The 27,150-nt window shown below is 33.9% G+C and overlaps 4 protein-coding genes and 2 pseudogenes across 5 annotated transcripts; 4 read left to right on the top strand and 2 right to left on the bottom strand.

Moving 5' to 3' along the window:
* Positions 1–1,168: 1,168 nt before the first annotated feature.
* Positions 1,169–3,283, top strand: LOC123214970 (phenylcoumaran benzylic ether reductase Pyrc5). The gene is made up of 5 exons (XM_044634995.1): positions 1,169–1,550; positions 1,807–1,941; positions 2,151–2,388; positions 2,595–2,798; positions 2,883–3,283. Exons 1-5 carry the CDS (start codon positions 1,368–1,370, stop codon positions 3,047–3,049), a joined length of 927 nt encoding a protein of 308 aa, XP_044490930.1. The 5' UTR covers positions 1,169–1,367; the 3' UTR covers positions 3,050–3,283.
* Positions 3,284–7,890: 4,607 nt separating this feature from the next.
* On the top strand, positions 7,891–9,436 carry LOC123214968 (phenylcoumaran benzylic ether reductase POP1-like). Of its 2 annotated transcripts, none has more exons than XM_044634994.1 (5): positions 7,891–8,188; positions 8,276–8,398; positions 8,488–8,725; positions 8,796–8,999; positions 9,075–9,436. In XM_044634994.1, exons 1-5 carry the CDS (start codon positions 8,006–8,008, stop codon positions 9,239–9,241), a joined length of 915 nt encoding a protein of 304 aa, XP_044490929.1. In that variant the 5' UTR covers positions 7,891–8,005; the 3' UTR covers positions 9,242–9,436. The 2 variants fall into 2 exon arrangements, with proteins under 2 accessions (XP_044490929.1, XP_044490928.1); XM_044634993.1 differs by having other exon boundaries at positions 7,896–8,188; positions 8,264–8,398.
* Positions 9,437–9,451: 15 nt separating this feature from the next.
* On the top strand, positions 9,452–11,395 carry LOC123214969 (annotated as a pseudogene).
* On the bottom strand, positions 11,379–16,587 carry LOC123214279 (annotated as a pseudogene).
* A 2,756-nt stretch (positions 16,588–19,343) lies between these two features.
* LOC123213597 (protein RER1B-like) lies at positions 19,344–21,276 on the top strand. The gene is made up of 3 exons (XM_044633071.1): positions 19,344–19,707; positions 20,518–20,699; positions 20,803–21,276. Exons 1-3 carry the CDS (start codon positions 19,359–19,361, stop codon positions 20,854–20,856), a joined length of 585 nt encoding a protein of 194 aa, XP_044489006.1. The 5' UTR covers positions 19,344–19,358; the 3' UTR covers positions 20,857–21,276.
* Positions 21,277–22,462: 1,186 nt separating this feature from the next.
* LOC123215039 (protein RER1B-like) lies at positions 22,463–25,318 on the bottom strand. Its single transcript, XM_044635081.1, has 4 exons — positions 25,169–25,318; positions 23,951–24,321; positions 22,876–23,056; positions 22,463–22,770 (listed from the first exon to the last, which is right to left on the bottom strand). Exons 2-4 carry the CDS (start codon positions 24,298–24,300, stop codon positions 22,717–22,719), a joined length of 585 nt encoding a protein of 194 aa, XP_044491016.1. The 5' UTR covers positions 24,301–24,321; positions 25,169–25,318; the 3' UTR covers positions 22,463–22,716.
* Between the last annotated feature and the right edge of the window lie 1,832 nt (positions 25,319–27,150).

Genomic DNA, 27,150 nt, shown 5'->3' with positions numbered 1-27,150 from the left:
TTTTATAAAAATATAATAATTATTTATAATTAAATTAATGTGTTAAATAATATATAAGATACAATAATTTTAATTTTATTTTTTGAATAAAAATAGTTTTATTTTAAATTAAACTAGCAATTACTATAACAAAGATTTTAGAATATAATAATATATTAATTATAAAAAATAATTTAATTCATAAATTTCATATAATGACAACAAGATAAAATCTTAATAGAGAAAATTTCAGAAAACATGCATAAAGAAATGCTTAACATAATTTTTAAGGTATTTAAGTAAATAATATCTCATTATCATTTCATTAACATGCATAAAGAAAGTCTTAATTCTTACTTACATATTGTTCAATACATTCAGATTAAGCATTATCATTTTTCACCAGGACTCGCCAATATTCGTCGGAAGTCATCACCAATATGAATGCAGCCGCCATGAACTTAACTTCACCGTTCATAGAAATTTATCAGCAAGAAGAGCCAAACTTGAAGAAGAAAACATGGCAGAAAAGTCTACTGTCGTCCGTCGACTCGCCTTCGTGGGTGATGGGAGAGAGCAGCCAAATTTCGTCACAGTGAAGATGTTGGTTGTCCGTCGTTGGCTACACAACTGCTTGGGTGCCTTAAATTTTGGCTTTGAGGCGGAGACGCGGTCGTTGAATACAAAAGTTGAGGGGTTGTTTTAGACTTTTAGTTTTAAATTTTGTTTTTCAATTTATAATTTCTTTTGAATTAAACTAATTTTTTTTTTTTTCATGTTTTATTCATTTGTTTGATCTATTCATGATTCAACTAATTCGATTTGATTATAAAAAACCATAATATTGAGAAAATAATTCAATCAAATTAATTTTATAATTTAACAATCTAAAAAATCTTAACATAATATTAATATAGTTTTATTTGTTATTATTAATAATAAAATATAATAATTATATATATATATATATTAATTTATTAAATATAACAATAATTTACATTTCATAATTTTTTAGATATTTTATATTTATAAATAAACATTGTTATTTTTTAATAATAGATTACCCCATCCAAGGGCCTGACGACCCCGTTTCTCATTAAGAATCAAATTATATACCCACAAATCTCATAAACAAGAAGAAATGAACTTGGCTCTAATCCAGACCAAAGACATGCACATCATCATGCACATCATACAATAAAACATTGTTATTATTGTGTTGTCATGGGATGAACCTGGACGCTTCCATGCCACCATTCAAACATCATCCAGTCAAGGGACAATGGCACTTCTGTCATTACATACCAAGCGCACTGCCATAAAGTAGGGTTTCACTGCCCTTCAAGTACTGAACGGAGGGACATCCGAGTTTGAAACAGCATTTCGGTATGGCATCAAAGAGCAAGATTCTGTTTATCGGAGGGACTGGATATATCGGAAAGTATATCGTGGAAGCCAGCGCAAAAGCCGGCCATCCGACTTTCGTACTCGTAAGAGAGTCCACTCTTTCTAACCCTGCCAAATCCAACGTCATCGACAATTTCAAGACCCTCGGCGTCACTTTTGTTACCGTACGTAACCTTTTTTAGCTTCTTTATTTTTCATTTCGGCCAATTTTGCGATGCATCTCATGGACATCGAGGTTTTGTTTTTGGTTTTTTTCGATGTCTAGCGCAAGCTGTGTATGAGTGACACTTGGCATCGGATTCAAGTTCTGGAGAACAGAATTGGAATCTGCTAAATAATTAATTATTAATAATCAAATAATTATTGTCAAATCAAGATGTTATTTTTTTATATTTTAAAGTGTTGTGTTTGGTGATCCAGGGAGATTTATATAATCACGAGAGTCTGGTGAGTGCGATTAAGAAAGTAGACGTGGTGATCTCAACTGTGGGTCACGCTCAATTACGTGATCAAGACAAGATTATTGCTGCAATTAAAGAGGCTGGAAATGTCAAGGTAAAATCAGTTTGTTTTGATTTATACTATTTCCTTGATCTTTCTTCCCTTTGTTGTGATTGCATATTTGGTGAGCCTGTTGTAGCATAAACACATCAGATGAAACTTAAATTACTATAATGAGATTACCCAGTTGGATAGATCCATTTTTAGTTGGAATTTTGTTGAACTCAAAGACTTGGTTCTGAAAAATGTTTTATTTTATCCAGAGATTCTTTCCTTCAGAATTTGGTAATGATGTTGATCGTGTCCATGCTGTGGAGCCGGCAAAAACAGCATTTGGGATAAAGGCTAACATCCGCCGCTCTGTTGAGAAAGAAGGAATTCCATACACCTATGTATCATCTAATTTCTTTGCTGGCTATTTCCTTCCCACTTTGGCACAGCCTGGAGCCACATCTCCCCCAAGGGATAAAGTGGTCATCTTAGGAGATGGTAATCCAAAAGGTAACTGTTTAAGGCATATTATCATTGGGAACTTCATCATACCTCTAACTTGTTTATGCCTTTACTTCAAATGGACATTGTATAATATGGGAGAGCTTGAGAAAAGAGTTGAATGAGTATGAATAGTTTAGCTGATGATATAAATGCAGCATTATTTCTTTAGTATTGTTAAATGAATCTAAGCAGTATCATCTTAAAAATTACAGCAATTTTCAACAAGGAAGATGATATTGGAACCTATACCATCAGAGCAGTGGATGATCCAAGAACCTTGAACAAAGTCCTTTACCTAAGGCCTCCTGGCAACATTTACTCATTCAACGATCTTGTCTCTCTGTGGGAGAAAAAGATTGGTAAAAACCTTGAGAGGGTCTATGTATTGGAAGAGCAACTTCTGAAAAACATTCAAGGTTAGTGAAAAATATCAGACCTCAGATTCCTTCATATAAAAATTTTATGTTTAACATTGCTCACATCTTTTGGTATGTTTGCAGAAGCTTCGGTTCCTCAGAATGTGATATTATCTATTGGCCACTCAGTGTTTGTGAAGGGAGACCACACCAACTTTGAGATCGAACCATCGTTTGGAGTTGAAGCCACAAAGCTTTATCCTGATGTCAAGTACACCACCGTGGATGAGTACCTCAATCAGTTTGTTTGAATCATCTTTGTCTATCTACAGCTCCTCAATAAATAAACTATATATTTTAGGCTTTAATACTGGTTTGCTTTCCCTGCTTTTTCTTGTATTTGATGTACCTAGCAACGAATAAGCTTGGTTCTGCTATTTTCTTAGCAAGTTGTGTTTTTTCTTTTTCTTTTTAAATATTAGTCTTGCCATGTTTGCGTGTACCAATGGCTCAAAAATTTATATAATTGGTGATGTTGTATCTTATTTTATGATTCCAGCAAAAATGCAATAGAATAACATTAAGCTCACCATTGTACTTACGTGTCCATGATTAGACAAATTAACCGAATCTAAATGGCAATTTTTTTCATTAAACACTGGAGACAGAGCTCGAAAGAAGGTGATGTGGTGATACCAACATCATCACTCTTTCAATTAGTTGATCAAATCGAGATTATAGCTGCAATTAAAGAAGCTGGAACCGCCAAGGGAAATTTCCAGTTGACCCCTGTTAGGCTAGATGCTTTTGGTTGTGCAGAGATTCTTCCCTCCAGAGAACTGTTGAGGCTTAAGGAATTCCAAACACCTATGTTGTATCCAGTACTGTAGCTTTGTTGACTTGCACCTTTCCAACTTCTTGCAGCCTTTAACTACTGTTCTCCCGACGGACAAGGTGTTCATCTTCGGAGATGGTAATATAAAAGGTAAAAGCAAATGATCATGGGATATATTCTCAGTGAGTAGGAGAAAAGTAAGGAATAACATGATATAACGCAATATGCGTAAGTCCCATGAAGGGCTGCAAGATGTTTGTGCTTTGCAACTGAGCGATGTCAAGTATACCACTGTGGATGAGTGCCTCGATGAGTTTGTGTGAACCATCTTTGTTTTATAAGAAAACTTTCCGAAGGTGGGCAAATATAGATATTACTTTAATTTAGTAAAATTGGGATAAATGCATAGCTCAATGAATGAACTTTTATGGGTATATTATGATCAATTTTGTTAAATGTTTTGTATGCTTTATAGATAAAATCTAGTTTATGACAATAATGATCTAGACAAAGGCTAGATCATTTTTTCAATGGGGAAAATGACTATTTCCCACCCATCTTTTAGCCTATTCTCAAACCTATACCTACGGAAGATCAAAAACCCTTTTTCCCACCTATGATCAAACTGTCGTCCATTTTTTCAGTTAGAAATAGAGGTAAAATCGTTATTTTACTGTTTATATTAAAAAGTTATAAAATTTATTACTTTTCACCCCTCCTAGGTTTTAGAAACTAACATTTCACATTTACCTAAAGTTTTTAAACTTTGAAAACTAACATTTTCACCCCCAAACCTAGGGTTTCCATATTTTCCAAAATGCAGCCGCCCCCCATAACTTTCAAAACTAGCAGTTTCATCCCCATTCTTCAACTTCATCTTCCGACGTCGTCATTGGCCTCCTCCTTCTCCTAGTGCAACGACGGTGGTGCGATGAAGAGATCTTCATCTCCTCATCGCACAGTGTGACAAAGAGACAGAGATCTTTTCATCGCACGATGCGACGAAGAGACAGAGATCTCTTTGTCGCACCACTTGCGTCATCCAGACGCGACGACGAAGCATCGTCCTTCCTCTGTTCTTCCAGATCTAGACGACACTTCGTCGTCCAGATCTGGGTGACGAAGGGTCGTCCTTCGTTGTCCTTTGTAATCGGAGATGAGAGATCGGTCGAATGAGTCGGCCGTCGGTGGTGGCTGGAGAAGGAAGCAAACCCTCAGGGTGAAATTAAACTTTTCAAACTTTGAGGATGAGTTAGTTGTTAATTTTTAAAACCTGGAGGGGGAAAATGGTGAAATTTTAAAGTTTTAAGGTTTTAAACAATAAAATGATGATTTTGCCCCTGTCCCTAACTGAAAAAATGGATGGCAGTTTGGTCATGGGTGGGAAAAAGAGTTTTTGATCTCCCGTGGGTATAGGTTTGAGAATGGGCTAAAAGATGGGTGCGAAATAGTCCTTTTCCCTTTTCAATGCATGCGAAATAAATCACTCATTAAAGCTATAGTCATTTTGGACGTATATTAAAAAGGAAGATCAATTTCAACAAACTGATAATTGAACAAATTCAAATTAATTATTGATCAATTATGGTGTATTAGATTTGCCTGAATTCCTATAAATTTTTTAATTTTAGTATTATATATACTATTAATCAATATTAGTTATTGACATTTGATTGGTTGGATTATGTACTACATATTTGTAAGATGTATGTGGATTAATCCTAGTTGGTGTATATAATTTAGGGTTTCATGCATTGTTTGCTTCCTTTTTTTTCCATATATAAAATTTATTTAACAATAAGAGTAATGTGCACATAGGGTTGGATTCGAGCTCGCTGCAAATAAGCTTGAGCTCGAACTTTAACAAACTCGTTATTAAAATAACGTCGTTTTAATACACATTAATCAAAACGGTATCGTTTTGTATTAAAATTTTTAGTTTACGAACTTGATGAGTAGCTCGAGCTCATTTGATGCTGGCTCTTTTCGGGTTTGCTCAAATCAAGCTCAAACGAGTTCGATTTGAATCTAACTTTACGTGCACAATTTTTTTATTACATAATTAAAAATAGAGATTATGTATCATTTTTTGATGACCAAAGGACGTATTCCCCTTTCCTCCCCCCCCAGAGGTTTACTCTTTTCCAAAATTTTCATCTACTAATTTTAAAAAACTCAAATATTCACTCATGGTGGTTAAAGTTAGCAAAATATATTAGTTATAGTTTATATTAAAAAATATATAATTTTATCTAATTTTCTCCTTTAAGCAATATAAAGTAACAATTTCTCTTATATTTAAGTTTTAAAAAATTATATTTTCCTCTATCAGATTAGGGTTTCTCTGACACTCTTTCCCTCCTGCGAGTGACTCGGTGCTCTCTCCCTTCTCCAACAACAAATGTCTTCGTCATAGTTCATTGCTAGAGAAGGAGAGAGAGTGTGGAGTCTCTCGCTAAAGGGAGACGTCATTGAAGAAGGGAGAGAGCGCCAAATAAACTCTAACCTAATAGAGGAAAAATGTAACTTTTCAAAACTTAAGTTTGAAAGAAATTATTAGTTTTTTAGGTTTAGGGGGAAAATAAGATAATTTTTTTTTTTAGTTTCATTGATTAAATAATAATTTTACCGATAAAACTAATCAATTTTATAAATTTTAATAATCAACTAATGGGTATTTGAGTTTTTTAAAGCTACTGAGTGGAAATTTAGGAAAAGAGTAAACCTTGGGTTTGAATAAGTCTTTTGTACTTATTTGATTAAATATTACTTTATCTTTACGTCATATATATATATATATATATATATATATATATATATATATATATATATATAAGCAAAAAGAAATATAATTTTATTGTTACAAGAAAGGCCAAAGGACTTTTATTCTAATTCCAAACTAATACTCGCAAGGTTTAAAAAACTCAAACGCCCACCCACTATCCAAACCCTGTTAAAAATTTCTATTATAACAAGGGTAAATTTGTCATTTCAATAATATTATTTAAAATATTTAATTTTATCTTATTCTCTGCCCAAGATTTTGAAAACTAACATCTTCATCTTTGCCAAAACTTTACTAATTTTGAAAAGTGACTATTCCCCCCCTCCCACACCTAGGTTTCTTTTTTTTCTCCCCTTTTCGATAGCCACTTCATCCCCAACAATCTCCTTTTTCCCACCCAAATTGTTAATCGGCTCTCCCTCGTTGTCAAGAGACAAAAATTTTATCTTATTCTCTGCCCAAGATTTTGAAAACTAACATCTTCATCTTTGCCAAAATTTTACTAATTTTGAAAAGTGACTATTCCCCCCCTCCCCCACCTGGGTTTCTTTTTTTTCTCCCCTTTTCGACAGCCACTTCATCCCCAACAATCTCCTTTTCCCACCCAAATTGTTAATCGGCTCTCCCTCGTTGTCAGGAGACAAAAATTTTATCTTATTCTCTGCCCAAGATTTTGAAAACTAACATCTTCATCTTTACCAAAACGTTACTAATTTTGAAAAGTTACTATTCCCCCCCTCCCCCACCTAGGTTTCTTTTTTTTCTCCCCTTTTCGACAGCCACTTCATCCCCAACAATCTCCTTTTCCCACCCAAATTGTTAATCGGCTCTCCCTCGTCGTCAAGAGACAAAAAGACATCAATGAACAGATGAAAATGAAATCTTTGTCTCTTTGTCTGCTGACAGAGAGAGACGAATCATCCTTGTCTCTCTTCGTTGTCTTTATCGATAGAGGACGATTCAAGACAACGTCTTGACGACTTAAGATGAAACAATTCATCTTAACAATGTCTTCGTTATCGTCAAGACAAATCAGACGATTCGTCTATTAGATTCTAAATGCGCTTTCGTCATCCTAATGTAGATGCTTTCGTCATAAAACAGTCGTCTCGGTTGTTTTCATCGCTGCAGTGGGTGTTTTTGTCATTATCTAGATCTACTTCTATCATTGCCATGGATGCCAAATTTTGAAACCCTAGGGTTTGAGTTTAAGGGGGAAAAAGTAAATTTTTCAAAACTTACTATTAGAAGAAATTATTAGTTTTGTAAACTAAAAAGAGAATTATATAAATTTTTAGGATTTAGTAATAAAATGATAATTTTACTCTATCTCTAATTAAAAATTTTAATAAAAATTAATTTATGAATGAGTATTTGGGTTTTTGAAATTATATGAGTATATACTTAACTTTGCATTAAAACTTCGGTAAGAAAAAGTCCTTTGGCCTACAAGAAGCACACCTTGTGCTGTATCTTTCACGCTGTTACAAGTCAACTCTCTATCCGGCTTACGTCAGTATGAAACTGCTGAAACTGAACACACAAAAGAAGCATAAATAAAGTTTCATCAAATATTTATTCAGTTTTCAGGACTTACAAGATTGCAAAGGAAGGAAAAATTCTCTGATTTTGATCTGAATTTTTGTAATGGCAACGAAAAGCAAGATTCTGATCATCGGTGGGACTGGATATATCGGGAAATTCATTGTGGAAGCCAGCGCGAAAGCCGGCCACCCAACCTTCATGCTCGTGAGAGAGTCAACGCTTTGTAATCCTTCTAAATCCAAGTTGTTGGAGAATTTGAAGAGCCTCGCAGTCAATCTCCTAACGGTAAGCTATACTTTTTCACTAGTTAGAAGTATTACTTAAATGTATGTAACCTTTTCAGTTTGCATTGTTATGCAGGGAGATTTGCAGGATCATGAGAGTTTGGTGAAGGCCATTAAACAAGTGGACGTGGTGATATCAACTTTGTCTCGCCCTCAATTGGTTGATCAAGTCAATATTATCGCTGCGATCAAAGAAGCTGGAAATGTTAAGGTAAGTTTTAAGTTTATACTATGAACACTGAGATGATGTCAATTTTGGTAGACTGTTTTAACTAGTGATATTGGTTTTATGTTATGCAGAGATTCTTCCCTTCAGAATTTGGAAATGATGTTGATCGTGTTCATCCTGTTGAGCCAGCAAAAACAGCCTTTGCTACGAAAGCGAAAATCCGCCGACTTGTTGAGGCTGAAGGAATTCCATACACCTATGTATCTTGCAATGGTTTTGCTGATGCATACCTTTCGAACTTCTCGCAGCCAGGGGCCACAGGTCCCCCGATGGACAAAGTTTTCATCTTAGGAGATGGGAATCCAAAAGGTAAAAGGGAAATTTTCATTGTAAACTTTGTTTGAATCAAACCAGTGTCATCATATGATCTCATGTACAGTAATTTACATCAAGGAAGAAGATGTTGCAACCTATACTATCAGGGCGGTGGATGATCCGAGAACCTTGAACAGAATCCTTTACATCAGACCGCCTGCCAACATTTACTCATTTAACGATCTTGTGTCTCTGTGGGAAAAAAAGATTGGCAAAACCCTTGAAAGGATCTACATATCAGAAGAGCAAATTCTGAAGGATATTCAAGGTAAGTGAAAATTCATTTTGTTATTTTCGGTACAAGAGAATGGACAATTTGCCAGTCTATTTTCATATGTTGCAGAAGCTGCGCCTCCACGCAATGTGATATTAGCTATTGAGCACTCGGCCTTTGTGAGGGGAGATCACACCAACTTCAATATTGAACCATCATTCGGAGTGGAGGCCACCCAACTTTATCCAGATGTCAAATACACCACCATCGACGAATTCCTCGGTCGGCTTCTGTAACTCATCATATAAGTTTAAATCTGTTGTTGGCCTTGTATCACATTAGCTTGTTTAATTTGTTTTTTTGTTGGGTTCTTCATGTAACCGTGAATAAGCAAACTTGCAATGCCAAGTAAACAAAAAACCAGGCTTTTTATTGAATGGTTGGTTTGATTTACCTTCTAACAAAAATGTATTTGTAAATAATTCTTGTCATGAATTGGAGGCCAGTCAAGAATGAATTTTTTTTTATGTGTTTAAGATGATAATGGAATCCGAAGGGCAATTACGTCATTAAACAATGGAAGGAAGAAGCGTACAGGGTTCTTCTACCATTTGTAGAAAGAGAGGGGAAAGCTCCGGTTTTGATCGGAATTTTAATAATGGCAACGAAAAGTAAGATTCTGATTGTCGGTGGGACTGGATATATCGGCAAATTCATGGTGGAGGCGAGTGCCAAAGCCGGACATCCGACATTCGCGCTTGTGAGAGAGTCAACTCTCTCTAATCCTTCTAAATCGACATTCGCGCTTGTGAGAGAGTCAACTCTGTTGAATGCAATAGAGCAAGTGGACGTGGTGATAGCAACCATATCTCGTGCTTAGTTGCTTGATCAAGTCAAGATTATCGCTGCAATTAAAGAAGCTGGAAATCTGAAGGTAATAACTTCTGTTTTCTTTTCTTTTCTTCTTTCTTTTTTTTTTTTTTTTGGTTGATTTATGGATTTTTGCGATGTCTCTTTTACTATATTGTGTATACAGTCACTGACTGCTGGTGCTGTAAGTTTACCTCGTTGAGCAGGTGCAGTGTTCAATCAGTGAGGCATTTAGTAATAGTTCTGATGAACTCTGTAACTTGTTCTGGATGTGTTTGTGTTATGCAGAGATTCTTCCCTTCAGAATTTGGAAATGATGTTGATCGTGTCCATCCTGTTGAGCCAGCAAAAACAGCTTTTGCCATGAAGGCCAAAATCCGTCGAATTGTTGAAGCTGAAGGAATTCCATACACCTATGTTTCATCCAATTTTTTCGCTGACCACTACCTTTCCACCTTGTCACAGCCTGGTGCCTTAGGTCCCCCAAGGGATAAAGTGGTCATCTTAGGAGATGGGACTCCAAAAGGTAAGAGCAGATTAACTTTAGGAATACGGTTTTAAATTTATCTTATTTATATACTACGTGAGTTGGAGAAAGAATTTGAGGAAGCATGATTATATTGGCTGATTTTAACACAACAGTTGATCAATATTTTCAAGGGCTAAAGTTGTCATATGAACTATAAATGACAAGCATAAGTTTGTGCTTTATTGATGTATTTTTGGTGTTTGAAGCATTCAGTAGGATGATTTCAGTTTCCAGAAAAGAATTGCTTGAATCTAACCAGTTTCATCATATGGTATGACCTAGTCATTTATAACAAGGAAGATGATGTTGCAACCTATACTATCAAAGCAGTGGATGATCCGAGAACCTTGAACAAAATCTTGTACATCAGACCCCCTGACAACATTTACTCATTCAATGATTGTGTGTCTGTGGGAAAAAAAGATTGGCAAAACCCTTGAAAGGATCTACATTTCAGAGGAGCAACTGCTGAAAAATATTCAAGGTTAGTGAAAATATCACTTTTTTTAACCATATAAAAGATCATGGAGATCTCTCTTTCTCTTTTTATCTGTAAGCATCTTAAAGTCAATAATAAGATTAACTGACAAATAGCTCAGAGTTAAAAGTCTTTAAGTGTTCATCAATTCCATTAGTTTAAGTAGGCTCCAGCATAACTTTTATTGTAGAATCTCAGAATGCTCATAAGAATGTCAAGATTGACAGTTCTATTTTCCTGTTTCAGCGGCTGCAGCTCCACAGAATATGACATTAGCTATTGAGCAGTCTGCCTATGTGAAGGGAGATCATACCAACTTTGAGATTGAACCATCATTTGGAGTCGACGCTGCACAGCTTTATCCTGACATCAAGTATACAACCGTGGAGGAGTACCTCAATCAGTTGGTGTAACTCATCTGCTTAAAGCCGCAGAATCTTGGCAAATTATTGGGTAACCGTGGATCCTAGATTTTATGTAAAGTGCAAAAATGTTGTTGGATTTCTTATTCATTGCTGATATGGATTTTGTTTCACATTATTAATGTAACAACCAATAAACTTGCAATATCAATCCGATTCCAAGACACAAAAAATCATACTCATCAGTTTTATATGGATAACTGAGCATAAAATTGACCAACTAAAACCTCCATCTTTTTTGGCTTGAAATTAGCTCAGATATTCCACTGTCTCAGTAAAAGAACCAAAGAAATAGAAAGCTCTTCTAGACTAAAGAAGGACAACAAGCTACAATGAAATATTATTTGTTAGAAAGTGTATAACAAGTTGATATAACCAAAATCTTTCTGAACTTTCAGAATTCAGTCTTGAGGAAACTCATCTTTTTATCCTTTGTTTCCCTTTTTTCCTGAAGCTTTTACAGATCCTTTACCATTTTAAGCCTTGGCATTTTTTCCCTTCTTTGAACTGCCTTTCCCACCCTAGCCTGACCCCTGCATCCTCGCATCTTTTTTCATACGTCGATCAACAAGTACTTTACCGTTGCCAGCCTTGACCTGAACTCCTTTCTTTGCAACCACATATTCCTTTAGAGGCCTTTTGTGTGCAGCTTTCTTGTATAATTGTTCGATTTGTTTCCTCTTTGAGCAGTCTGAAATGTCTGTCTGGTCTGCTATAATGTTTGCCTTCTTGCAAATCTTCTCAAGCTTCCTCAAGGCAACCCGCTTCTTTCGGGCTTTGGCCTCTGCAACCTTCTTGGCAGGCCGGGGATCAATTTCTTTGAACTGTGCTCTCATTGCAGCAATCTCCTCCTTGGTAACAGGTTTAATTGCTTAGCGATGCATCCATTCCTCTTCCAAAACCCATTCAGGCAAGCCCTCCTCATCAAACATGTACTTATTGTAAGCATCATCAAGCATCTGCTCCCTTTGTTTTTTCTTAAGCATGTTCTTTGCACAAGCCAATATCTCAGCTTTTGTATCAACATCTTCATCTTCTGACTCATCAGATGAGTCATCACTTGAATCTGTAACTGGAGCAGGGACTATCTCAGAATCATCTTCCACCTTGGATGATTGGAAATGAGAATTATTGGAGACTGGCCTTTTGTCAGATGGAGTGTCGTTCCTTCGGCCTATCTACCTGCGTTTCATCTTCGCTGTCAGATTTCCCTAAATTTTCCTCCTCTACAGCTTCAGCAAAAACGTCCTGACTAAACCACTTATTTGTAATTTCCTCTTGCGTTAGCATATCCTCTTCAAGTGGTACCATTAGAGGATTCACATCATGATCACCCTGATCTTTGTCTGAATTAAAATCAATCTGACCAATTTCATCATCGTTGCTATCCTGAACATCCAAAATGAAGAGATAAATATGTAATCACCAAAAGTTTTATGCCTAAAAGGTGTGCCATTCCTAACATCTTCAAAACCACAAACAATAACAACAGAAACTATATAACGAATTAAGTTTCGTAGAAACAGGGGAAAATAAGACTGAACACTCCAAGATCCTTGAGACAGTAGGTAATATAGTGAGAATGCTAAGCCACGAGGGTAACTCAAGATTTCACTCACTAACTCAGAAGAGAAAATGCTAGCAAAAGTAAAAAGGGGAAAACAAACATGCACTACAGTCAGCATACAGATTTACATTTAGAATGCTCCAAAATCTACATACCTCCATAAGTTGGTCCTCTTGGGCATAGGCTTGTTTAGCACACTTCCACTGTTTTGCACTTCCCCCTTTCTTGGCCACATAGCTTTCATAAGCTTGATCAAGAATCTCTTCCAATTGTTCATCATATCTACAACATCAAAGAACAGAATTTGACTGAAGGGACATTTGGTAGTACCAATTACATACATAAGTAGATAGGAAATTTTATGAAGGAATTACCTTCGTCGTTCTTCATCAGATTCCATATCACTGGAAGAGTAATTTTTAGTGTCTTGTTGATTCTTTCATCTTCAGTGTCCCCCGCATAAGCATTCTCATCATCGCTATCATCATATTGAATGGAATCAACAGCAACAAGATCTTTCTTCCCCTAAATAACCATAATCAAGTTTAACCAAGAATAAGCCAATGCCAATGTTATTGTGCCATATATGATTAAGAAATTAAATTTGTGACGAAAGCAAAGATTAACCTTTTCAGACTACCTTGGATGGCAAATTGTCCCATTTTTTCATTAAATCACAGGAGGAGAATAAAAAGGTAATTTGGTTAAGGGGGCTATAATGTTCAATTCATGTAAACACCAACAAGGTAGCATAGAGATAACACTATTCATTGCAAATCAGAATCTATTCGCAAGACAATCATACAAAAGAAAGAAAATGAAGAGAGGCAAAACACTACTTTGATGGAAGATAGAGAAAATAACTCGTGATCAATGTAACCATCTTGCATAACATCTACTTGCATCCCAGTCGCTTTTTGTGCCTTGTCCTGGAGCATCCAAAGACAGAAGAAGAAAAAAAAGGTCAAAAACACATATAAATGAATAGTATAAATAGGAGCATACCATGAACTCAAATTCCAATTTGAAATTAACAAAGACTGAATAAGTTGCCACCAAAACAAGAAATGTTGAAACTACATTCATAAATAAGTTATTCTAGATATAAAATCAGCACAGGAGGCCCCAAAGAGAAGTTATCCTTGAATCTTGACACCTTCGAAGATTTACAAATTTTTTCCTTGTGTTAACGTTAATGTCCAAAGACAAAAATAAGTACTCTGTTGAAGTTAACAAAAGTGACAAACAGAAAGGTATTTCAATTAATTAAGATGACGAAACTATGAATAGTTAGTCTAATGTATAATTAGTATGCTAATCAGTCTTGAATAGTCTTTCTGGTTAGTTGTTATTTACACTTGCAATTCATGTCCACATTTGGAGTGATTTGGTAAATATTTTACAAGTCCCTCCTCATGTCAAGGAGCCCCCTTCTTTAGATGCAAAATTACTTTTGCAATATGGTACATCATGATAACATGGGTTCATGTACTATATAGCATATTATATTTATCATTGAATATTTGAATTCAACAATGTTACAATAAAGAATTTGCTGCGCATCTTAACATGATTCAGATGTGTAAATTTGTATGTGTCCATGAAACAAAGGGAAAGTTCACAACAAGAAAACCAACCTTGGCCCTTTTTTTTGCAAGAAGCATCTTTTCTCGCTTCTTTCTATGCTCCATGGCATTTGTCAGTTCCTCCATTTCATTGAGTACTCTCTCATCTTCATCCTCAATTCCGACATTGCTAGGAGTTGGTGTGGCAACCTTTTGTGAAGGAGATAGAGCCTTTTCTTAAGTGCATACGCCATCTACATGACAACATAAGCATTAAAATCAACTCTAAATGATAATATTGTCATGACAGAAAAGAATGTTTAATCGATATAAATTCTATCTACTAATGGCATCAATTACATGCATCACACAAACCAAAACATTTTTATCTTCCTTCTTTGGCCTTAAATTATGAAAATGGAATAAACAAGTAAAAGGTATGCATGCTTCACTTACTTCAGTAGATGCTTGAAACCTTGCTTTCCCAAGACACGCAAATCATCACATAGAGCTTTAACCTAGCCAGCGTGTAGATTTGTAACAATTAAAACCTATATAGAATGATAATAGAATATCAATACTGGAACAACATCAGTATGAATGAGATAAAAACCTCCTCTGTTGTCAATTCATGATCTTTGATAGCCAAACAGGATGGATCCTCAAAGGATATGGAAGTAACTGAACCAAGAATCTCAAGAGGATTATTGGACCAAATGAAATCTGCAGCTGAAGAAACTTTCCTCACAATAGACTCTCCATCTTCATATCTGTAATAGGATTTCAATTTGCAAGAACCAATAAGTAAACGAACAGTTAATTAATGCAGACACATTGCATGACAATAACATTGTTTAAAATACCAAACGTTTCAATTGCCACAGGAAGAATTTCTGAAATTTTATCAAGAAAGCAAAGAAAAAAATTCACCCATCTCGATGTCTTTTTTGTTTTGTTCCTCTTAGAACATCCACCACCTACATCAATAATTCATACAAACAAGATAACAAATGATAGGAAAACAAGATAACAAGTAAATTAAAGCGAAAAAATTAGTCATTTATCCCAACTTCATAATGTAATTAACCTTGCGCTGGGGTTCTATAGACCCCTAAAACAAATGTTTGACATCAAGAAGACATGGATCAATTTTGCAGGAGCCTTGTACCTTAATCCCAATATGTATATCTCAGCTGATGCTGATCTACTAGTGGCTGGTTTATCCACCTCAACCTTTCTCAAATAACTGTTCAGCAAAGCCAAGATCAGGAAAAAAATTGGCTGCAAGATATATAACCTACTTTTACAGAAAAAAAAAAAAATGATAAACAAGTACATCACCTGCTTGAGGCAGTATAGGACAGAACTGTAATCTTGTGACCTGAAAATCTAACACAGAATAAATAAACAGACAGTCAGCATTATGTCTAATAAAAATTTTGTCGCAATATAAACCCATTTCCCCATCAAACAAACAAAAGCTAATATCAATATAGCATACTTAATATCACTATTCTTATAATCCAGAAATCCCTCAACCAGCTTAGTGAACTCAGATTTGAAATTGAGCCCACATAGTCCAGTAAATCAAACCTTAATACGGCTAATATTAACCCCCATTTTAATAAAATAAATAAAACCTATGACACCAACAGGAAAATAAATCCATCAAATACTACACAAATGCAGTAAACCTATCATAATTCATCAATTAAAACAGAAGAAATTTATTTTCTTTAAGAAATCCCCAAACTTTTCTTATCCTACGAAGCACATAGAATTGCTATGCTAGCCCTTCATTTCTAAGGAGTAAGACAAATGATAGCACCAACTAACCAATCAATCAAATAGCACACATACTTAAAACTAAAAACAAACAGAGAATTTTTCTTAAAGAGCACATACTTTGGTAACAAAAGTTCCCTTGGGAGCCAAGAACTGAGTGGCCAGCTTAACAGAATCAATAACCAAAGCGTTCTGACTCATAGCTTCCTGAGCCCAAGCTCCACCAACATTAGGCGACCCATCATGTAAAACCAAATCAAAAGCTCTAACGCCATGCTCTTCCATCACCTTCTTCACTCTACTCCTACACTCAGGCTTCGTTATGTCCTGCTCCAAAGATATGGCGCCCCGAATGGGGGCGACTGGCACCAAATCAAGGCCCAGAACGAAGCTGCCCACGGGCACCCGCTGCACCGCTAACTGCATCCACCTTCCGGGGGCCGAGCAAAGGTCGAGGACGGCGTGGGAAGAGCGGAGGAAGGAGAATTTGGTGTCGAGCTGAACGAGTTTCCATGACTCTCGAGATCGGTAGCCGTGTTCTCTGGCTAAACGGTACTATTTATCCAATGGCCAAAGGCCTATTTCCCACCCAAGTTGCAGTAACACTATGGGTTTTGAAAATAATGAATCCGCTGCAGTTGACCTATTAAGCTTAAAATTTACTGTTAATAATAGAGTAGAATTATTATTTTATTAATAATATTAAAAAATATATAAAATTTATTATATTTTTTAAGTTTGAAAAATAAATATTACACTTTTATTAAAGTTTTTAATTTTAAAAAGTTATATTTCCCTTTTAAAAAGCTTTAAATTTTCTTTTCTTTTCTTCTGTCCATTTTATCTAGCGATTTGAAAAAGACAATGATGAAGTTTTTTTTATTGACAAAAAGATCTAGGTTTTTTGTCAAAAATAAAGAGATTTAGAATCTTTTTGCTCATATCTTGTTGAAACTTTTCATCTCAAATGAAGAGATTCATGTGAAATTTATTTACGTGCATTGATCAACAGTTTATAATGTAGAGGGGAAGTCGTCAGAGTTAAAGATGATGGTCGAAGAGGTGACAAAAAATTTAGAGGGAAAATATAAGTTTTCAAAATTAAAAAACTTTAAATAAATGTGAAATTGTTAGTTTTTAAAACTTAAAAGAGAAAATATAATGATTTTAGGGTTTTTAAATATTATTAATAAAATGATGGTTTTACCTTTGTTTTTAATAGAGAATTTTAACAATAATTATGTTACGGAGAAGACTTCAAATTTTTTAAACCTTATGAATATAACTTTGAGAATACATTTAGACTTAAACTTATGTGAAAAATGATCCTTTGCCTTTTATCCAAACGATGCTGACCCTTTCCTCTGCCCATGATGCTAGAGACAAGAAAGAAAGAGGGAGGTGAAATCTGGAACTGGAATGTATAAAACCCATACTCAAATCGAATACTAGGGCTACAGGTCTTTTCCTCAAAAGAACGGGGGTACTTTTTGATTTGGTTAAAAATGCAAAATCAAATAGAATCATTTGAAAATTGTTGTTCAAACAAAATAATTATTTTTCAACAAAGATTTGATGAAGAGAAAAATTCTCACTTTTTCTTAGTTTGAAAAAAAAAATCTCCTTGTCTATTAAATAATTTAAATTTGTAAAAAAAAATTAGATAAATTTATTATAAAATTATTAAAAAACAAGATAAAAAATACTTTCATACAAAATAACATTTGTTTTAAAAATATTATTAAATACTTTTTTATCCTAAATATGTATTAATTTTAATTAATAATTATGAAAAAAAAATTATTACAAGTATAAAGTATCAAATTATGAAAAAATATTGGCCAAAAGACTTGTTCTCACTCAAAGTATAGTGAAATTTTAAAGTGATTCATTCTAACGTTCGAAAACCTAAACACTCATTCATGAATAAAATTTTATTAAAAAACTCATAAAAAGTTAAGAGAAAAATCGTCATTTTAATAATATTATTAAAAAATTATATAATTAATTTCATTTTCTCTCTAAGTTTTAAAAATTAGTATTTTATCTTTGCATAAAGGTTTTCAGTTTTAAAAAATCACATTCCCCCCAAACCCGCTCCGACAACCTCCTCTATCTCCGACGACTATCAAATTCCCCCTAAACTGTTGTCATTAAAGTCTTCTCACAGTTCAATCACCAAAAGTTGAATTTTTAGACCATTTTCGTCTAGCAACGATGTTCAAACGAATCACTTGGATGTCGTTTGGATAATGACGTCCAGATGAAAATCGTCTAGATTTTCAAATGATTTTTGTTTGAATTTCCAAGCTGTTTTCATCTGGACTTCCAAGCAACGTGGCTTGGGGAGAGGGTCGGACTTTTCCTTAAGGAATAGGGCTGAAAGCATCGTCGCCAATGGTTGGAGATGGTGGTCGGAGTTGGGAGGAAGAAAACCCTAAGTTTTGAGGAGGGAAAAATGTTACTTTTCAAAGTTTAAAAACTTTAGACATATGTGAAATTGTTAATTTTTAAAATTTAGAGGAAAAATATAATAAATTTTATATTTTAAATTTTTTTTTTGTTAAATAACGATTTTGTCTTTAACTTTATCTGAATTCTTTTACAAAATTTTACTCATGAATGAGTGTTTGGGTTTTCAAAAGTTGAAAGGGGTTACATTGAGATTTCACTATGTCTAAAATATATTATTACAAGGATAGATATGGTATTAATAATGTACAATAATATATTTGCAAGGAATTGTAATTTTTTCAAAATATCAGGTTATTAAAAAACTTTTAGATGGGGTTTTGTCAATTCAAAAAAGTTTAAGGGTGTTTTTAAATTTTTTAAAACTCAAATACACCCCTCAATAATTCTAAAATTAACAATTACATCCTCAACTAATTGTACATAATACAACAAATTAAACAATAAATATAATATTATAAACTATTAGAATTATTGCAATCTATTTGATATTGAATTTTGAAAATATATACACTTTTTAATCTAAGGAGGAACTAGACTACCTTTTTGAGGTAAACCAATAATATCGAACAAAATAAACTCTCCAATATTAAATCAGATAAGTAAGTAAATCAAAAATTTACTCGTTAGAAAAGATTTGAACTCGTACTCTTTTATACCCCACCTTTTTCCCCTGTTTTTTTTTCTTCCAAACTCATCTCAAGGAATTTTTAAACTTAGATGGAATGGAGGGAGTTGGAGGCGACGGTGCCTCAGTTGCATCACCTGTTCCTGAATGGGGACATGATGCTTGTAGGATGTATCAGTATTGCCTAGATAAGACCACCCCACATATGACTTACAGGTGGATTGGAACTCTTGTTATTGTTGTGATCTACTGTCTACTGGTTTATTATGTGCAAGGTTTTTACATCATTTCCTATGGTCTTGGGATCTATCTTCTGAATCTGCTAATTGGGTTTTTGTCGCCCCTGGTTGATCCTGAGCTTAAAGTTTCTGAAGGGTCTTTATTGCCAACAAAGGGTTCAGATGAATTCAAGCCTTTCATCCGCCGACTCCCAGAGTTTAAATTATGGAAAACAAGAATTTTTCCTTTTGTTAATGTTTATGACAGCAGTCGCATTTTTCAATTCTAGCGGGGAGATCTTTTAACATTGTGGTTCCTACTTCACATAGCGGATGATTGAAGTCCTCTTCGTTACTATATAGATTACTTTGATATTTTTCGTAGTTCTGTGTTTTATTCTCTCCACTTATGAAGGCAGACACTAAAATCATCACATGGGATTGAGTAGATGGATTTTAACTTATAAAATTTAGGTGTGTGAGATGTGGTTGTGTTTTGAAAATTTAGAACCTCCTTGGACCTGTTTACCCTACATATGATCAAGTTATTTGCTCGATCCAATCTGTGAAGTTAGTCATCCAAGAACCCATTAGGAGCTTCCTGCTACTAATCCTTGTTGGTAGCATATATAATGTGGAATCTTCTACTGTGAGCAGTATTTCTATGCTTGATGAAATGGTTATTTGGTAGTATTATGTTTAGTATGTGCAGTTCTAAACGATTTGTTTTTCCATAGTTTTAGCTGTTCTCTTCTAGTAAATTCTTATTTTTAATAATCATCAGCAATTTTTTTAAAGGCAGACTTGACATGACACCTTAAAGGGTTCTATAGTGCTTAGAGCAATAGAAAGTTTCACAGAAGACATGATGAGGGAGCCTAGCCAATTAGTAAATGTGATGTTGTGGGCCTAAAGAAATGTAATTTACAATGCATGATAAACCATTTTTATATCAAGTTGTGTCTTTGGGAGGTTGTTTGCCTTACATTTTTCTTGTACTGTTTGTTTGAGAAATTGATCTGCTGCTGTGTTCTTCCAGGTACGCCATGACAAAGGCTTTTCGCATAGCATTTGTTATGGCATTCTTTTCTGTATTTGATGTTCCTGTGTTTTGGCCTATATTGCTTTGTTACTGGATTGTTCTGTTTGTTCTTACAATGAGGCGCCAAATTGCACACATGATAACATACAAATACATCCCATTCAACATTGGAAAGCAGGTAAGCTTCAATCACTCAATGACTGTGGCAAGAGATTTCCTCTGACAGGACTGTAAAGTTACCAATCTGTTATTATTATTTTTTTTGGTTGACTAAATTACAGAAATATGGTGGTAAGAAACCTTCAACAAGTGGTGGCGGCCCCCGTGGCGACTGAAGCATAGCTGATTCATAAATAGAAGGGACCAGATGTGGGAAATTGGTAGGCTATGGGAAAATTGATGATAATTGATTTTTTCCCCTTTCAAAGTTCATATGGTTCTTAGATATATTTTAAAGTTCAGTTGTGCCTGAGGTATGCGGGTATTGTAGAAGTGAAACTTTAATGTTTATACTCATGTTATGAAGATTCAATTTAGATTTCAAGGTTGTTGGCAATGCAATTTGCAGGACCCAACTTCATGAAAGATTCAGTGGGAAAAATTTCATGTGCTAGTTATATCATAGTGTAATGTCAGCAAAATGTTCTTTAAAAGAACTCACTGACATATCAGGGAATATGCTTATTCTGTACACTTACATGCTTCATGACATTGCACTTTTACCTTCACCTTGAATGTGGAATGGTTTCAACTTACTATAGGACTCTTAATATATGCACATTACTTTTCATGAACTTCATTTGTTTGGTCTATTTTATCTTACAGGTTTAATGGTGTAAGCTTTTGAAGCAGTATAAACTAAAATAATATCTACACTGCATAAATGATTATTTGAAGTAGAAATTCTAAAAATTATGCAATGTCTTGCCCTTGATGTATATTTCTAAAATAAATAAATAAATTCAATCATATTATTCTTTTCAACATAATTTGTACTCTCATGGCCAATGATATTATAATTTTATTCAATCAAATTATAATATTTTTCATGTTCTCAAATTCAAATTGAAAAAATTGTATTGTTGTCGAAAATACATCTCATGTTCATTTTGCATGTATATTTTATATCATAAATAACTATAATTCAATTATTATTTATAAAGTATGAAATATTTATAAGTAAAATATTTTTAATTTGTTCAAACTATATATCCAAACTAGACAAAACTTTATTTTTTCAGTTTGGTTTGATTTAAATTAAAATCTAAAATAGTTTATTCTAATTTAAATTTTGTTCTGAATCTCCTTTTTAGTTTGGTTTGAAGAATTTCTTAAAACGCGCCAAACTTGTGGTCCGTACACACCCGCAGTGAGTCTTTATCCCCTTTATGAATTATCATTTTTTAATTTTTAATTTTTAATTTTTAATTTATTTTAATTATTTTCTAAAAAGTTCTTTATAATTTTATGTTATTAAATAAATTAAATGTAATATTTATAAATAAAATTCTCAGATCATTATGAATGACAATTAAAATTAGTTTATAAATCCTAATTTAAGAGAAGAAAACTATCATAAAAAAAAATTATTAAATATAAGATAAAAAATAGAAGGATGCTAACTTATATAATCGCATTTGCATGTAAGGCTCAGAATAACCATACTTTGAATGAGCTCAGCTTAGCCTCAAGCCATGTGGGGTTGATCCTCCAAAGGATAATAGGAGCACTTGAACTTCAAATCCACAGGTTAGGGGTTTTTCAAAAATTAATATATAATATGAGTCCTAATGTAAGTTGAAACCATTCCACATTCAAGGTGAAGGTAAAAGTGCAATGTCATGAAGCAAGTAAATGTACAGAATAAGCATACTCCCTAATATGTCAGTAAGTCTTTTAAAGAAGTTTTTGCTAACATTACATTTTGGCATAACTAGCACATGAAAAATTTCCCACTTAATCATTCATGAAACTGGGTCCTGCAAATTACATTGCCAACAATCTTGAAATCTAAATTGAATCTTCATAACATGAGTATAAACATTAAAGTTTCACTTCTGCAACATCGGCACACCTCAGGCACAACTGAACTTCAAAATATATGTAAGAACCAAATGAACTTTGAAAGGGGGAAAAAATCAATTATCATCAATTTTCCCACATCTGGTCCCTTCTATTTATGAATCAGCTATGCTTCAGTCACCACGGGGGCCACCACCACTTGTTGAAGGTTTCTTACCACCATATTTCTGTAATTTAGTCAGCCAAAAAAAGAAAAAAAAAAACAGATTGGTTACTTTACAGTCCTATCAGAGGAAATCTCTGGCCACCGTCATTGAGTGATTGGAGCTTACCTGCTTTCCAATGTTGAATGGGATGTATTTGTATTTTATCATGTGTGCAATTTGGCGCCTCATTGTAAGAACAAACAGAACAATCCAGTAACAAAGCAATATAGGCCAAAACACAGGAACATCAAATACAGAAAAGAATGTCATAACAAATGCTATGCAGAAAGCCTTGGTCATGACATACCTGGAAAAAAACAGCAGCAGATCAATATGTTATTCTCAAACAAACAGTACAAGAAAAATGTAAGGCAAATAACCTCACAGACACACAACTTGATATAAAAATGGTTTATCATGCATTGTAAAGTACATTTCTTTAGGCCGACAAACATCACATTTACTAATTGGCTAGGCTCCCTCATCATGTCTTCTGTGAAACTTTCTAGTGTTCTAAGCACTATAGAACGCTCTAAGGTGCCATGTCAAGTCTGCCTTTAAAAAAACTGCCAATGATTATTAAAAAATAAGAATTTACTAGAAGAGCATAGCTAAAACACTATGGAAAAACAAATCCTTTAGAACTACACATACTAAACATAATACTACTATATAACCATTTCATCAAGCATAGAAATACTGCTCACAGTAGAAGACTCCACATTGTCACTTATCAAACAATTGGGGTAAGAGAACTTAAGCCTTTAAGAAATACTGCTCACAGTAGAAGACTCCACATTATATACGTTACCAACAAGGATAAGCAGCAGGAAGCTCCCAATGGGTCCTTGGATGACTAACTTCACAGATTAGATCGAGCATATAACTTGATCATATGTAATGTAAACAGGTCCAAGGAGGTTCAATATTTTCAAAACACAACCACATCCCACACACCTAATTTTATAAGTTAAAATCCATCTGGTCAATCCCACATGATGATTTTACTGTCTGCCTTCATAAGTGGAGAGAATAAAACACAAAACTACCAAAAATATCAAAGTAATCTATAAAGTAATGAAGAGGACTTCAATCATCCACTATGTGAAGTAGGAACCACAATGTTAAAGAGATCTCCCCACTAGATTTGAAAAATGCAACTGCTGTCATCAACATTATTAAAAAAAAAATTCTTGTTTACCAGAATTTAAACTCCGGGAGTCGGCGGATGAAAGGCTTGAATTCATCTGAACCCTTTGTTGGCAATATAGGCCCTTCAGAAACTTCAATCTCAGGATCAACCAGAGGCGACAAAAACCCAATTAGTAGATTCAGAAGATATATCCCAAGACCATAGGAAATGATGTAAAAACCTTGCACATAGTAAACCCGCAGACAGTAGATCACAACAACAACAAGAGTTCCAATCCACCTATAAGTCATATGTGGGGTAGTCTTATCTAGGTAATACTGATACATCCTCCAAGCATCATGTCCCCATTGAGAGACAGGTGATGCAACTGAGGCGCCGTCGCCTCCAACTCCCTCCATTCAATTTAAGTTTAAAAAATCCTGTGAATAAAATGTCTGAATCCAGTCAAATGAAACATATATACTTAAAATCAACAAATATAACATATAAAAATAATTAAGATGCGTATAATTCGATCAAATGATTCTTATATACAAAAATCCGAACCCCAATGAATAAAATAGCTTGTAGATCTAATCCCAGTCGAAGCTTCTCAAACAATGATTATAATAGTCATTCTGTTTTGAATCAAGATTCAATAATCAAAATCTACATCCCACTCACGATAGATACAGGCACGAGTATTTATTTAATAAACATTAACACATTAACATGGCATGTTAGTGCATCATCACACGATTGTTATGGTTAAATAATTATATATAGTGACCAAAGAAAGAAAAAAAAGGAAATAAAAAGAACCTTTTGCACCATTTAAAACTGAAAAAGAATACTATAAAGCATATTATTAGCACAAAATGAAACTAATTAACCTAACAAGTTTATCTAGTCATTACCTCAAAATCCAAACCAATACCCAAAACATACAAATCTACATATAAGATCCAAAATTATGAATTTCCAATTCCCAGCATCCTCAAATTTCTCACCAATAAACAGAAAACTAGGGCTTTCCAACACCAAACAGCAGAATTATCTCACAACTTCAAGAACAGATCTAAACGAAACATACCAAGAAAGATAACAACAAGACCCAGATTAAAAAGCACCAATCATTGAAAAATCAAGGGGTTCCAGCACACAAATACAAACAGAAAGATTAAAAACGCGTAAACAACCCAATGAAATACAAGCAAAAACCTAATCACGTTCAAGAAGAACACAAAACAGAAAAGAAATTAGCTGAAAAGAAGAGAAAGAGCTGACCTTGAAATGAATCTTGGAGGTTGAACTCAAGACTCGAATTGATTGAGGAAGCTAAATGCGACCAGATCTTGTAAGAGAATCAAAAAGAAAAGTAATACCTTAGTGTTTTCTTATTTTTGTTTTATCTGTTTTACGTTAAATTCTGTTTTTACTTATATATTTTCAACGGGGATTTACGGACAGTGACGCCGTTGAAATTGAAAGTTGGTCGAAAGACGGAGTTACCGGGGCCGTTACAACGCACGTACAACGGGAATATTATCTTGCCGTATTGAAGATGCTCTTTTCTAGTTTTGTTTCTTAAATATTCATTTAAAAATAGGTTAAAGCACTATTTCCCACCCAAAGTCTAGTGGAAAAACTAATTCTCATATGTTAATTTAAAAAATTTTAAATATTCACCTATCTATTAAAATTTATTATTAGAATTAAAGGTAAAAATATTATTTAATAAAAATATTTAAAAAATTAAAAATTTATCATATGTCACCACTAGATTTAAAAATCTAATATTTTTTTTTTATTCAAAGTTTGAAAAATGATTAAATCCCCCAGAATTTTCTTCTCTTCTCTAATCACCTCCATTTCAGCGAACAAGCTACCCTTCTCACTCATCTCTCCTTCTCAACCATGTCTTTCGATGTTGAAATTTCATCACTCATCGTCATTTCGATTCATTCAAACAAATCTTCTTTATTTGGACGATGACAAGTCGTCATCATCTAGATGAAGATGAAGTCGGTCAACCCTTCATCTTCATTTAGATGATGACAAATCGTTTGTCGTCCAGACGAAGATGATTCATTTAGGTGAATTATTCATCATCCAAACGAATCATCACGACGACAGGTCAACACCAAGAGAGACGACTAGAAAGGAAAGATGGGTGGGAAAGGCTAGCAGTCGATCAGAATGAAAGTGGCTAGAGAGGAGAAGAAAACCCTAAGGGGGATTTAATCACTTTTCAAATCTTGGGTGATGAAAATTGTTAGATTTTTAAATTTGAGAAAAAATATAATAAATTTTTAGTTTTTTTAAATATTTTTAGTAAATGATATTTTAACCTTTAACACTAACAGTAAATTTTAATAAATAGGTAAGTATTTATGTTTTTTTAATATTAACGAGTGGGAAATGTCTTTTCACTAAACCTTGGGTGGGAAATAGTAGTTTGGCCTTAAAAATATTTTTATATAAAAGATAATTAATTAAATTAACTTTATTGGAGGGCTTTAACGATTTTTATCAAAATAATTTTTACGAATACTCTATAAATTATATGAATATAGTCATTAAAATAGTGTTTAACAATTTAACCTCTGTATCTAAGAGTTTTTGTGCAAAGTAATTTTTGGTAAATAAAAAAAATCATGTTCAACCTTTTAGTTTTTGCACAAAGTTAAACCATATTTAATCCAAGAATTTAATTAAGGTGGAGAAATTTGAAAAAAAAAATCAATATGTAGTTTGATAATAAATAATCTATAAGTGCTTAAGATGGTTAATACTAAAACGTCTAAAATCCTAGTATTATTTTACTCAAGAGCACACATAATATGTGTGATACCCCTAGGTGAATCCCACATCGACAAAGCACAGGAGAGATGTTGGGTCTGTGTGTGCTCTGTCTTTGGATCCCACATTGGTTAGTGGTGGGAGAATTGAATTGGTTAAATAGTCTGTGAGCTTCTTAACTGTTAAGACGCGTTTTGGGTTGTAAAGCCCAGAAGCAAACTCATGATGGACTGTGTGTCCAAAGTGAATAATATCTTAACAGTGGACCGGGTTATTGGACCTAGAGTGTTACAATATGATAAAGTTATTATAGTGTTGAATAACCGTATGATAAAACCTTCAATCTTCATTATTATGCGGATGTACTATTACCTTAGGTCTATAGTCAAATGAAGGCTCAACGACTCCACAAGCCTTGGTATATCTTGTCTTATTTAATTATCACCAATATACATAATCGTGTTGTC

The sequence above is a fragment of the Mangifera indica genome, chromosome 4 (genome assembly GCF_011075055.1).
Source record: "Mangifera indica cultivar Alphonso chromosome 4, CATAS_Mindica_2.1, whole genome shotgun sequence".
Taxonomy (NCBI): domain Eukaryota; kingdom Viridiplantae; phylum Streptophyta; class Magnoliopsida; order Sapindales; family Anacardiaceae; genus Mangifera; species Mangifera indica.
The sequence above is the reverse complement of the archived record's forward strand: the minus strand, read 5'-3'. Positions and strand labels throughout refer to the sequence as shown.